Source organism: Ictidomys tridecemlineatus, chromosome 2 (genome assembly GCF_052094955.1).
Source record: "Ictidomys tridecemlineatus isolate mIctTri1 chromosome 2, mIctTri1.hap1, whole genome shotgun sequence".
Classification (NCBI taxonomy): Eukaryota; Metazoa; Chordata; class Mammalia; order Rodentia; family Sciuridae; genus Ictidomys; species Ictidomys tridecemlineatus.
This window is the reverse complement of record NC_135478.1, coordinates 28,351,897-28,366,277: the sequence shown is the minus strand read 5'-3', so window position 1 is coordinate 28,366,277 and position 14,381 is coordinate 28,351,897. Positions and strand designations below refer to the sequence as shown.

The 14,381-nt window shown below is 45.7% G+C and overlaps 1 protein-coding gene across 3 annotated transcripts in view; it reads right to left on the bottom strand.

Annotated features, from left to right (window-relative positions):
- Glb1 (galactosidase beta 1) overlaps window positions 1-14,381 on the bottom strand; it is a 92,445-nt gene that overhangs the window by 12,337 nt on the left and 65,727 nt on the right. For all 3 annotated transcript variants that reach the window (XM_005317325.5, XM_040289914.2, XM_078038222.1), the window contains exons 13-15: window positions 12,978-13,091; window positions 10,082-10,213; window positions 7,516-7,770 (exon numbers count right to left, since the gene is read on the bottom strand). In XM_005317325.5, the coding sequence (XP_005317382.2) occupies window positions 7,516-7,770; window positions 10,082-10,213; window positions 12,978-13,091 (501 nt within the window). The remainder of the gene's footprint in view (window positions 1-7,515; window positions 7,771-10,081; window positions 10,214-12,977; window positions 13,092-14,381) is intronic.

The following is a 14,381-nucleotide window of genomic DNA, read 5'->3' as shown; positions in this document are numbered from 1 at the left end:
TTTTAACCAGTATTGCATTTAGATTCCCAACTCTCCGAAGCCTACTTTTTAGGGGAGGAAAAATGGGACATCATCTTGCCCCTCTCACCACGACATTATCATATACCCAAACCAACCGCAGAAACTAAACAAAAGCAAGAAGGCTACCCAGGATTTCAATGAGACCTGTCCACACCCATCTCAGAGATAAGGAGCACCAACGTCATAGCCCGGGCAGAGCACAACACTGTGGGCACAGCACCCAGCGTGCCACGTCACCGAGGACACTTCCTACCCAAGGAGTCTGCCGTCAAGATTCTAAGTTCAAAGCACTGACCTTGTTTCTTGGATGGAGTGAAACACGCCTGACCTCTTCCCAGTGAATCCAGCAAACATTCACTTGGCCTTCACCAGAAAGCCACATCCGACCCAAGCCAAGCCAGAGTCGTCAGAAGTGATTTTTTATCTTGTGAATCACCCTTATCAGTGACTTCATTCACTACATCGAACTGGTTTCTTTAAGCGAATGAATAGTAAAAGCCAAGTGGCCTGCCACAGGCACCTCCCCTGATGGAGGAGCGAGCCTGGCAGCAGTCTTAGCAATGGCTGGGGTGCAGGCTTTGTCTGGCTCACCTCTCCCCCAAAACCATCTGTCCAAATGCAGATTCTCCCAAATGTCAGAACTCAAGTTGGGGTGTGCACATGTTTATGCACTTACACTGGTCATTCAGAACCCCCCCTGAGCTGGTCCAGGCCTGTCCCCAGCAACAGGGACCACAGGATACTAGAAAAAAAATAAAACCCCCACATACGTTCAGTTACATGGGTATGACGCAGATGTATCTTCCAATCCACTCAACTCCAGGCCCACAAATCCCTTGGATGGGCTACCGAGATATAATTCATATACAATTCAGTGGTGTTTAGACTGCCTTAAAGCCGTGCAACCATTTCCATAATTTCAGAATTTTCCGTCATCTCCAAAAAGAAATCCTGTTTCCTTTAGTATTCACTTCTCCATTTTCCCACAGTTCTCCCCGACCTTCTTTACTATCGCAACCACAAATCTTCATGTCTGTATAGATTTGCCTATTTGGGACATAATCACATAATCTACGCCTGCCTTAACCTGTTTCTGTTACTATCGAAAAATAATTGAGACTGGATAATTTAGAAACATTAGAGGTTTACCTAGCTCATAGTTTTGGAGTTCAGAACCATGGGCCAAGGTCCAGGGATCAAGCGGCCACACCTGGAGAGGGCTTTTTTGCTGTGGGACCCTCTGTGGAGTAATGAGGCCATGCAGGACATCTCACGGCCAGGGGGTGGCATACAAGAGAGCCAACTTGGCTTTTATAACAGACCCCTTCTAGAGATAACTTGTTAATTCTTGAATGAAAAACACAGTCTTGAGGTTATAGGTTGCATGCCTAACCACCTTCTTAAAGGTCTTACTTGGTTCCACCTTTTTTTTGAGGGGGGGAGTGCACTGGGGGATTGAACTCGGGGCACTCAGCCACTGAACCACATCCCCAGCCCTATTTTGTATTTTATTTAGAGACAGGATCTCACTGAGTTGCTTAGCAACTCACTTTTGCTGAAGCTGGCTTTGAACTCACGATCCTCCTGCCTTAGCCTCCTAAGCTGTTGGGATCACAGGCATATGCCACGGCGCCAGGCAGTCCCACTTCTTAATACCTCAAAATGGAGGTTAAATTTCAGATGGGTTTTGGTGGAGACGTTCAGACTTTTGTGACTCGCTTCTCTCTTAGCATTAGGTTTAATATTCTCACGTGTTGTCACATCTATCAGTACTTCATTTCTTTTTACTTCCAATTAACATTCCATTGTATGGATGTACCACATTCTGTTTATGAATTCAGCAGTCGATGGACACTGGGACTGTTTCAATTTCTTGGCAATTAAGACTGATGTTGATATGGATACCTGTGTTTTTTGTTTTGTTTTGCTTTTAGCACCAGGGTTGAACCCAGAGGTGCTTAACCACTGAGAAACATCCCCAGCCCTTTTTTTTTTTTTTTTTTCATTTTGAGACAGAGTCCTGCTAAATTGCTCAGGGCCTCACGAAGTTGCCAAGGCTGGCATTAAACTTGCAATCCTCCTGCCTCAGCTTTCTGAGTCACTGGGATTACAGGTGTGCACCACCATGCTCAGTGGATACCTGTGTTTTGAGTGGACCTATGGATTAGATGATCTTTGGGGTCTGAACCCTCGGACACACTCACAAATATTGCATATCTATGCATTTTTCAAGCATGAAAGTGCAGAGAATTCACCAGACTGACCAAAGTAGTAAAGAGCTCCTGCTTAAAGACAAGTTTGGTGGCATGTGCCTATTGTCCCAGCTACTTGGGAGGAGGCTAACTCGGGAGGTTGACACAGGAGGATCACCTGAGCTCATGAGTTCGAACCAGCCTAGGCAACATAGACCAGCCTCCAGGAAGATCCCCAGTCCAGATGATCAGCACAAGCCCCTCCTGGCCCTGCGCAATGCTACCTGCCTCTGCACATGGGCCTCCCAGTCTAGCAGACCTGGGACTCCTGCCACCTACTTGAGAACCTCATACAAGTTACTCAGCTCTCTAAGCCTCTGCTGCTCATCTGCAAACTGGAGATAATACCGGGCCATCCTACACAGTGCCTGCTTTGCTGAGTAAGGAGATAGTGTCTACAAAGTGTTCAGCACAACGCCTGGGTCCTGAACTCCCTGGCGTGACACCGTCACGACCCTCTGACCTCCAAAACGTCCCAACCTTTCCCATCTCCACGACCCTCTGACCTCCAAAACGTCCCAACCTTTCCCATCTCCGTATCTTTGCTTCCACTGAGGAAGGAGAAGAGAGAACGACCACGGGGCAAGGGAGCAAGAACGTGTTTGCCAGCTAAAGGGGGAAGATGTTTCCTTTGCTTTTGGGTCACAGAGTCCCTAGGTAACGTTTGTTAGCTGCAGAACGGTAGCTGGCAGAAAGATGGAGAAAGGCTGATGAAGGCGGAGGAGGAGCAGATCTTGGCCTGGAGGAAGGAGGTGGGGAGGGGATTCAGATCTCAGACTTCCTCCTGAGGCCAGCGGGCAGGAAGTGAAGGTGGAGATAGAGAGATAAGTCTGACAGGAAGCCCAGGGAACACAGGAATCACACCTGACAGCAGTCAGAGAGGATGAGGTCCTGGGGGAGGGGGCGGGGGGGGGGGAGTAAGGTGGCTTCAGGAGAGAGGTGAAGGTTAGAAAAGCCAATAGGAAAAGGGAGGAGAGAGAGCCCAAGAGCTTCTGGAGGCCGGAGGCAATGAGAGGGGGCGGAGCCTGGTGAATGCTTGGGAGATGAACCAGTGGAGAAGGCCAGTGGTAGATACCTTCTAAAAGGAGGATGAACGAAGGAGACAGAGGAGGAGGATGGGGGGAGAGCAAGTGGGCTGACAGCTCTTGAAAAAACCTAGTGGTGGCCAGGTGCAGTTTTGTGTGCCTGTAATCCCAGTGGCTTGGGAGGCTGAGGCAGGAGGATCACAAGTTCAAAGCCAGCCTCGGCAAAATTGAGGTGCCAAGTAATTCAGTGAGACCCTGTCTCTAAAGAAAATACAAAATAGGGCTGGAGATGTGGCTCAGGGGTTGAATGTCCTTGAGTTCAATGCTAGTTATACCCCCCTACCCTGCAAAAAAAAAAAAAAATGTCTAGTGGTGATATCTAGGCTGGATCAAGGAGAAGCTGCAGCCTTAAGGTAGAGAGTTTCAGGTCATTAATAAGATCTAGGAGCAGGCTTGGTAGATATGAGCAATTTGGGGAATAGAAACATGGAGGTGGCAGAGAGGAGATTAAAGCTAAAACTTAAGCAGGAGCTCAGAAAGAAAAAAAAAAAAATGCTTAAAACTCATGTTCATCATGTCCTGGGCCAAAAGCGAGTCTCCTTAGGTTTAAAATGATTGTGCAACCATCATCGCAATTTTTTTTTTTTTTTTAGTCTTGCTGGGGGTTGAGGGAGCCGGGCCTCACACAGCTCTTACCACCCCTATATCCCTGGTTGCATCACATCATCACCATTTAATTTTAGAACATTTTGTCAGCCTCCAAAGAAATCCCATACCTAATTATAGCCACTGTCCATTCCTACCCTCAGTCCTAGGCAACCATTAATCCACTTTCTGTCTCTATAGATTTGCCTTTTTTAGAACCTTTAGGATAAATGAAATCATACAATACATAGCCTCTTAAGTCTGGTCTCTAACTCTACATATTTTCAGACTCATCTATGTTGGAGATGAGTATTCTATTCTTCTTTACTAAGGAATGCTCTTCCAGTGTATAGATGTGTCACAAATTTATTTGGTCACCAGTTAATGGATATTATTTCTAGTTTATGGATATCATAAAAAATGCTGCTATGAAAATGTACATATAAGTCTTTATGTGGATATTTTTGTTGTTACCTCTTGGGTCTATACCTAGAAGTGGAACTTCTGGGTACCTATGATAATTCTACATTTAACTCCTGAAGAAATTGCTGAACTGTGCCCTCGTTTTGAATGGTTGTACTATTTTACACTCCAACCAACAATCAGGAGCACTCTTCTGTTCTATATCCTTGTGAACATTGGTCAACATTGACCAAGGATGTACAGCCGTATAGAGCTGTGTGAGGTCCTGTCCCTCTTATTACTAGAGTCATTAGTTTGCAGTGAAGGGACATTTTATTGTGTGTGGTTGGTTTGTTTTGTTTTCATTCTAGTACTGGGGATTGAACCCAGGGGCACTCTACCACTGAACCGTATCTCCGGCTCGTTTCGTTTTTAATATTTTGAGACAGGGTCTTGCTAAGTTGCTGAGACTGGCTTCAAACTTGCAATCCTCCTGCCTCGGTCTCCAAGTAACTGGGATCACAAGCATGCGCGCTCACTGTGCTGGGCTTTCGCTGTGGCTTTGATTTGCATTTCTCTGATGATTAACAATATTGAGCATTAGGGGGAATCTTTTCATGTACTTCCTAGTCATTTGTATACCTTCTTTGGTGAAATGTCTACTCAGGTCCTTCAACCATTTTTAAATGGGTTTTTTTTTTTCCTATTATTGAGTTGGAAGAATTTAAAAAAATATATTTTTAGAGGTAGATGGACACAGTATCTTTATTTTGTTTATTTCATTTTTTTTATGTGGTGCTGGGGATCGAACCCAGTGCCTCACGTGTGCTAGGCAAGTGCTCTACCACTGAGCCACAACCCCAGCCCTGTAGGAATTCTTCATATATTCTCGATTTAAGTCCCTTGTTGGATATATGACTTGAAAATTATCTTTTTCCAGTCTGTGGCTTAGATTTTTCATCTTCTGGATATGTTTGGACGAGAAAACATCTTTAAAATCCAGTTGACCAAGTTTTTCCTTTGAGGATGATGCTTCTTCAGGTGTTAAGTCTAAGACAACTTTCCCTAACCCTAGGTCCACAACAATGTTTCTCCTCCTTCTAGAAGTTCAACAGGAATCAAGAAATCAATATTTAAAACCCCACAAATAGAGGAAGATCAAACCACACACTTGAAAACAGTCTGTGGCTCAAAGAAGAATTCAGAAAGAAAATTAAAAAAAAAAATATTTCAAATACAATGATAATGAAAATATATTTCACTAAGATGTTTTAAAAAGCACAAAAATTATACACAGGCCACGTATTCAACATACACCATGTACCTCTTTTTGCTCTCTGCTTCAGGGTGAAATTTCTCAAAGAATGTTTGTATTTGAGTATCTGTGTTCACTTCCTTCCACTACATTCTTCAGCAGAATGCAATCTGGCTTCCAGATGCTTCTGGCCACTGGAGCAGTACTAAGGTTCCCAGGGACTTCCTTCCTCGTTGCCAGATCCAGCAGCAGCGCCTCTGTCTTCACCTCACTTGTCCCTTGGGAGCATCGACACTGGCCCTCCTCCTACTTCTTTGGTCTCTCCTCACTCTGTCATGTTTGTGTCCCTAGAAGATCTGCCCTAGGTCTTTTCTTCCTTCAGTATCCTCTCCCCTCAGGGAATCTTGCTCATCCCATGTCTTCAATGGATCATTTAGATGCAAAGAATTTTTTTTTTTTTTAATATATTCCCATCCCAGATCCCGCCTTTGAAATCCCAATCCACAGATCCAATTGCTCCCCTCCAGGATCTTCTCTTGGCTCTTCTTTTTTTCTTTTTTTCCTGGTACCAGGGATTGAATTCAGAGGGGCACTCAACCACTGAGCCACATCCGCACCCCTATTTTTGTATTTGATTTAGAGCCAGGGTCTCACCGAGTTGCTTAGCGCCTCGCCATGGCTGAGGCTGGTTTTGAACTGGAGATCCTCCTGCCTTAGTCTCCCGAGCTGCTGGGAATACAGGCGTGTGCCACTGCACCCAGCTCTTGACTGTTCTTAAAGGCCCTGCTGTGGTCGGAATGTTTGTGTCCTCTCCCAAATTCCCATGTTGAAGTCCTAACCCCCACGGTGTTTTGTGGAGATGGAGTCTTCTGGAGGCGATCAGCGCTTCAAGGTAGAGCCCTCCTGGGTGGAATTAATGTGCTTATAAAAGACCCTCAAGAACCCTTGCTCCTTCCACCATGTGAGGACACAGAAGTTGCCATCTATGAGGAACAGGCCGTCACCAGATAATGAAGCTGCTGGTTCCTTGATCTGGGACACTTCCTAGCCTCCAGAACAATGGCAAATAAATGTCTGTGGTTTATAAGCCACCTAGTTAATGGCATTTTGTTATAGAAGCCCCAACAGAGGCCGGGCACAGTGAAGCACACCTATAATCCCAGTGGCAAGGGAGGCTGAGGCAGGAGGATCGCAGTTCAAAGTCATCCTTCAAGTCTGTACTCTACTACACTGAAAGGTCCATGAGGGTAGAGCCTACATGCGGTTACATCCACCATTGTATACTTAGTGCCTGGTACAAGCCTTGGGCACTATACCAGTCACCGAATAAAGATGTTTTCAATGATTGAGTGACGATAAATTAATCTAGGATAAACCCAGGACTTAAGTGAAAGAAGATGTACCAATATCTTCCAAGATTAAAGGAGAGTGACAGGGAAGTGAGATGGTCAGGGATGGACTTGAGGATAATTCAGATAATGGCAGAAGCCCTAGAGGTGTGGGCTGCATGTGTGTGTGTGTGGGTGGGGGGGAGATGTTCTGGGAGTATTCAATCTGGCCTGGATGAAAGAAAAGCAGACTTTCCTGGAGAGAGTCACCCTTTTTCCTGGACCAGAATTTCCTTAGGTTAAGGAGGTTCTTATAAGCAACATCCAAAGAGGCCTTGGTTCTTCATAGAACAGGCAGGAAAGCCGCCATTCATTGACAAAGTTCTTAGCCAGTGTATTCGGGGCAGATAGGGCTCCTCCATGCTGCCCACCAAATCCCCCAAGATCGGCCCCAATTCATTCCTGAGGAATGAAAACCCCCTCGTGCCCCAAAGGCAAACACAGTATTTCCTTAATAGCTCTTCTGATTCTTTCTCAAACCAGATCTTAGAGGCCTACATCCAATCCCTTTCCATGAAGACACATACCTTAGTCCATCCAGAAAACTGGATGAAGGTGTCCTGGGGCAAGTCGGGGATGCCACTGGGGATGGAGAAGTTTCCCACATAAAAGGCCGGAAGCGTGTAGTTGGACGAGCTGTCAGTGCAGTTCTCATTATGGCAGCCAGCGTCCTGGCCACTCCAGCCCTGCAGGTGGCTGCGCACTGCATCCTCAGTGCCCAGTGGGAAGATGGTCCAGTTTGTGAGGATACTGGAGCCGAGGGTCAGATTAGAAACCAAACCCTGCAAAGGAAAAATAGCACCATGAGCTGGGGAGGGAAGGAGAAAGGCTTTAGGAGTCTATCTGCATCCTGTGCCGATTTCCTACGAAAAGCAAACTGGGGTACAGACCACAACGGTAACGAGTCTCAAACTCTGTGTACCTCCAGGCAGCATGGGCGAGAGAGATGAGCTTGCTTTGGTATCTGTAAAAGGGTAACGCAGCGAGGCGCGGAGGCGCATGCCTGTAATCCCAGTGGATTGGGAGGCCGAGGCAGGAGGATCATGAGTTCAAAGCCAGCCTCAGCAAAAGCGAGGAGCTAAGCAACTCAGTGAGACCCTGTCTCTAAATAAAATATAAAACAGGCTGGGGATGGGGCTCAGTGGTGGAGTACCCCCTACCCCCCCCCCAAAAAAAAAAATAAGGTATAAATGGTAATGATGACAACAGTCAACCTCAGGACAGGATTCACAGGGGATGGGGGATGGGGCATCTGTGGCAGTAGCCACCACAAAGAAGTTTATGCTCATCGCTCATCTATCTTCTCATGCCCAGCTGTTCAGATGGGAACTGCTCCATTTTTAGGGGGATCCCATACTAGGTCTCAACTGCCCATTAGTAATTCAATCAACATTATGCAAGTGGCCGGGTACGAGGGATCCAGAGACTATGTAGTAGAGTCCTAGTCACTCCAGGGGTCAGTGAGGCTTGGGGGAGCCAGGCAGGAGGCCCAGTGATTGTAGTCTGAAGAGAAGGATAATAAGAGAGATATTCATCCTGGAAATAGAGGCTGCCCACACAACGTTCCCTAAATGTTGAGAGCCATCGTGGGCTGTGTGTGGACTACATCAGCATTGCAGCCTAGTGAATAGGAGAATCTGGTATCTGGGAACTTCCAGTGGGTACTCCCTCTGGCCAAGACTGCCCAGACACATTGTGAGCCCCATTCAAGCTCTGCCTGGTCCCACACAGCACCGGAGAGGGGGTGACCTGCTGCAGCCACACATCCTCTCAGAGATGGGTGTGACCTGCCAAGATGCCATTCAACCTGCAGACCTCAAGACATCATGAAGCAAGACTCCACCCTTGAAACCTTATCCCTGCCTTTGATGTACCCCTAATTGTCCATCTCCAGCTCCTGTGTGGGCTGGATCTATCAGGTGCTCTACTTGAAAACTATCTTTCTGAGTCTTTTTTTCTTCACTAATTATTTGTGACTTATTTTCTCTGGTAGCTTATACTCTCCTGGGCAGGAAAAAGGACCCCCAGATGAGGTGTTAGCCACCTCCCATGCCTAAGTATGCAACTGCTTGACCTCTGAGCTGCTCCAAGAGGGTCAAGAAGTAACTCTGGCCCCCTCTTCTGTCCTAGACTGGGTGGTGCCAGAGTGTTCTCAATGAGCCATCCCTCCTCTTGCAGATGGCAAGCCACCAGAGGGTCACCCTGCACCAATGAAGCACCCTGGAGGGCTCTGTGCGAGCTTTTTTTTTTTTTTTTTAAAATATTTTTTTAATTTTAGATGGACACAATACCTTTATTTATTTTTACGTGGTGCTGAGGATCGAACCCAGGGCCTCACACATGCAAGGCGTATGCTCTACCACTGAGCCATAATCCCAGCCCCCTCTGTGCAAGCTTTAAAAAAGTTTGCTGGATAATGATCTAGAAGTATTTTTAAGAACAACATATTTGGACTAGACATTTAGACACGACATGGAGACTAGAGTCAGTGCAGCAAGGGAAAAGACTTCCTCTAGGGTCAGCTTGGCATGGACGGACCATCCAAGCCTACACAACAGAACCGACCAAAAGCTAAGCCAGCTTTGCTGGCAAAGGGGGGTGCCTCTGGTGAGCCAGGTGGGTTTTCAGAGTAGAGGAAGAGCAGGGCAGAGTGGCCTCCTCCTTCCGTTTCTTTCTACATTATGACTAAACTCAAATACAAGGAAAGGTTCTGTTTGCAAAGCTCAACTTTCTCACCACTTGCAGAGGCAAAGAAAGAGCTCTTCAAAATAAGTCCCCTCCCAGGCTGCAAAACAAATCAGGGTGTTTCACTCGTCAAGCTTGGCAAAGCGTGTACTCTTTAAAAGGGCCTCTATGACCTTTAACTAGCTTGACGGTGGAGATCACTCCACAATGTGTGAATACAGCAAAAAACATTACCCTCCATTCCTTAATACAAAACAAAAACTAAAATCAAAACCTGCCCCTACATTACGAAGATAGAAAGAATGTACATGTGAGTTTTTAAATGGATACATAAAACTTTTTTTCTGACTGCTTAGACACAGCCCTGTCAACTCTCGAGCCTCAGACCTGACAGAGTGGTCATCCCACCTTAGAATCATTGATGTATCTGCCGTAGTTCACACGCCCCATGTTCTCCACCAGAAGGTCCAGGGTGGCTCCAGCTTTCCCTGTTATGTTTAGAGGGGTCACACTGGCTCGCTCAAGGATTCCTTGGGGGACCTGTGGGTTCAAAGCCAAAAGAGCATTGAATTTTAGAAGATAAAAAAAAGACCAGTGAAGAGGTAGCATGCTAGTCAGGCACGGTGGCGCAATAATCCCAGCAGTTTGTAATCCCAGCGGTTCAGGAGGCTGAGGCAGGAGGATCCCGAGTTCAAAGCCAGCCTCAGCAATTTAGCGAGGCATTTAGCAACTGAGCAAGACCCTGTCTCTAATATGATTTTTTTTTTTTTAAAAAAAGGGCTGGGGATATGGCCCAACGATTAAGCACTCCTGGGTTCAAACCCCAGTATCAAAAAACAAAAACAAAAACAAAAACAAAACCCCACAAAAGAACAACAAGAATTAGTATGCTGAGTTAATTTGGCACTCATTCTCCTGCACTCCCCTTTTTAGCTAGCAGGTATTGAACCTAGGGATGCATTACCACTGAGCAACATCCCCAGACCTTGTTTTACATTTTAGTTTGAGACAGGGTCTTGCTATGTTGCTCAGGCCTCAAATTTGGTGACCCTCCTGCCTCAGCCTACAGAGCTCCTCATTCTCTCATCCTCCTGCCTTGAAGACAGACTTGTTGACAGTGCTTTGATATTCCTTAGCCCAAACCAGCCAAGTGGCCACATTTGCCCAGTCACTGCTTCTTCAACAAAAACTCTCCAGACCCAGCTTTGAACACGGAAAGAGAGGCTGGTCTCCTGAGTTATCAAAACGAATCCAAAGAGAAATCCAGCAGGGAACAGAAAATATCCCCTGCTTCTAGGGCCTGAAGCACAAAGGTGATTTGGAGGAACTGAGGATATGTCCACCCACTTTCTTCCCTTGGAATATTTTACTCTGCATCTGTTTTTACTTTTTAGATATTTACTTTTTATTTTTTGGTTGAGGGGATTTGATTTTTACTTTTTATTTTTTGGTTGAGGGTGCTTAACAACTAGGGCACATTCCCAGCCCCTTTTGAATATTTTGTCTAGAGACAGGGTCTTGCTGAGTTGCTCAGTACCTCACTAAGTTGTTGAGGCTGGATTTGAACTCATAATTCTCCTGCCTCAGCCTCCTGAGCTGCTGGGATCACAGTCATGCGTCACCACACCCAGCTGTGCATCTGTTTTTAAAGGAAAGGGAATGAAGGCAAATCCCAGGGGAGGATTCCTATTAGAGAAACGGCTTTGTGTTTCCACAGCACAACCAGCCCAACCGTCAGACATAAAGAAAAACTTCTAAACAACATGGAGATAGGAGGCAAAAATCAGATAACAGAGATAAAATCAGAGAGTTAGGTGGAGTAGTCTCACCTCAAAATACTTGATATGATGCATTAACCACGAAAATTATATAACAGAGTGAAGGAAAACAACAGGTATTTTTATCTGTAATACATTCCTAATTTTTTAAAAAGGTTTTTTAGTTTTTTTTTTTAAACTGATGTTACACTGATCGCAATTCAATAAGACAATTTCTAAACTGGTAGCCAAGAAAGAATCATAAAATGTAGCACAGTGTCTTAGAAACTGGCTCCCACAGCAATTAATACTGATTACAAATGGAAATATTTTAGCGACAAAGATCTGATGAACATAATTCCTGAGGATTCTCTAGGACCATCATATCATTTGTAAATAATGGCAATTTTATGCTTTCAGGAAAAAAAAAGGAAAATATTTTCATTTTTAAAAAGTTGTTTTGTTTGAAGTGCTCCACCCCCAGCACTTGTTAATTTTGAGACAGGGTCTTGCTAAACTTCCTGAGGCTGGCCTCGAACTGGTCATCTCTTGCCTCAGCCTCTTGAGTTGCTGACATTATGGTTGTGTGCCACTGTGCCAGCCTGAATTTAAAAGCTTCTGAACCATTTTCCTTGGTTAGCAAAATCATTTTATGTGTTCTTTCGTATGACTATTTCAAGGACAGGAAGAGTTATCTTTTTTTTAATATTTATGTTTTAGTTTTAGGTGGATGCATTATCTTTATTTTACATTTACGTGGTGCTGAGGATCGAACCCAGTGCCTCGTGCATGCTAGGCAAGCACTGTACCACTGAGCCACAACCCCAGCCCCAGGAACAGTTTTTTTTTTTTTTTAAAGAGAGAGAGAGAGGAGAGAGGGGAGAGAGAGAGAGAGGGGAGAGAGAGAGAGGGGGGGGGAGAGAGAGAGAGAGAGAGAGAGAGAGAGAGAGAGAGAGAGAGAGAGAATGAGAATGAGAATTTTTAATATTTATTTTTTAGTTCTCGGCGGATACAACATCTTTGTTGGTATGTGGTGCTAAGGATCGAACCCGGGCCGCACGCATGCCAGGCGAGCACGCTACCGCTTGAGCCGCATCCCCAGCCCCCAGGAACAGTTATCTTAAAATGTATCTGGGCTTCATGATGAAACAGAGTTCCCTTTAAGTTATAATTGTCAGAATATAATTTCTCATTCAAGATGAGGCTCCAACTTCAATGAACTTTGTATCGTGGCAGGTACAAAACTCAACTGGAAATGGATCCTGTCCCTAACAAAGGCCTGGGCAATATGCTGGGGTCAGAGGGCCCAAAAGGCCTCCCAGAGGCTGGGTCTTTGAGCGTAGCCCTCTGAAGGGTGTTGGGTGCATTCCAGGCTGATGGGCCAGTGTGAGGCCTCTTCAGCAATGGAGAGGGGCACAACTAAAGGGCATCAAGGAGAGAGGTAGAGGCTGCGTAGGGGAGCAAAGGCCTCAACGGCCATGTTAACAGGTGCAGACTACAAGTCCCCCAGCTGGGGCAGAAAGGCACCAGTCAGAGATGATTCTTACCCCATTCACTGAGACATAGGCCCGATCGTGGACTCCACTCAAGGGTGCGTGGAGGGATGTCGAGTTGCTACAGTCTTGAGGAAGAGTTGTTCGGTACAGCACGAACCCAAAATACTGGATAGAAAGGGATTTAAGAAAAATGCATCACTCTTGCTGTTCATTTAAAGAGAACCTGTTTTCTCTTGTCTTTAAGTGATATTTCAAAAACCATAAGGAATGAGGAGCTTCCCCCACCCCTAGCAAAATACAATCTGCAAGAAGAGAAGCAGCAGCCGGGCGCAGTGGCGTATGCCTGTAATCCCACGAGCTCAGGAGGCTGAGGAAGGAGGATCGGGAGTTCAAAGTCAGCCTCAGCGACTTAGTGAGGCCCTAAGCAACTCAGTGAGACCCTGTCTCTAAATAAAATACGAAAAAAGGGGCTGGGGATATGGCTCAGTGGTTAAACACCCCTGGGTTCAATCCCCGCGAAAGAAAAAAGAAGAGAAGTAGTTCAGATGTTTAGATCTTAGAACAACTATCTCAACAGCAGCATGACACCCTGCAGAGCGTCTCATGGAGCACCCCTTTCCCGTAAGGGGGCAATGGACCCTGGGCAGGTTAAGTCATTTGCCCAGAGTGACTCAGAAAATCAGCTCATATATGTCAAAGGTTGCTGATTTTAACTCAAAAAACAATACCAAGAAAACAACAACAACAAAACAACCAAGATAAACATGCACCAATAAAACCAAGAGATGAAATTCTGCTCAGTAAAATATTTTCCAAGTTCTTGGGCTAAATCTGCTCTAACTCACAAAACAAGACTCAATTTGAAACTATTACAAGTGGAGAAAAAGGGGCAGAGGATTGAGAGACTCGGGCTGTAACTTTGCAAAGTTAGAAGTTATTCTGAGATCCTGACATCCCTGGTCCTAAAGGAACAGCTCAGACCACCAGCCTCAGAGTCCACAGAATTACAGTTATCGATTTTGCCTGTTTGCTTTTTGCTATGGACATTTAACCAAAGTGCACTGGGACAAAAATCCTGAGTCACAGATGAGAATCCAAATTGAAATCTAACGTGGAAAAGAGAAAAAAGTCCTCCAGTTCTAGGGCCTGAAGTGGAAAGGTGATTTGTGGGCATTGAGAAAAATGTTGATCTACTTTCCTGTCATTGCAGGACCTGGCTGTGACTTCAAGTACCAGCATTACCTGCTCCCAGATACCAAATCTCTGTCTTCATCTTGTTTAGCTACTTATGGAGACTAACCAAGGGGATGGGTACTAAAGCAGAGGCCGAGAAAAACTTTGCACAGGGCTTCCAGGAGGGAGCGGAAACAGGGCTGCTCCCTGCACAGATGTGGCTGAGGCACAGGGCCGGGCCCGACTCCTGCAGCCTGTGCCCCCACAGTTTCACTGAAAATA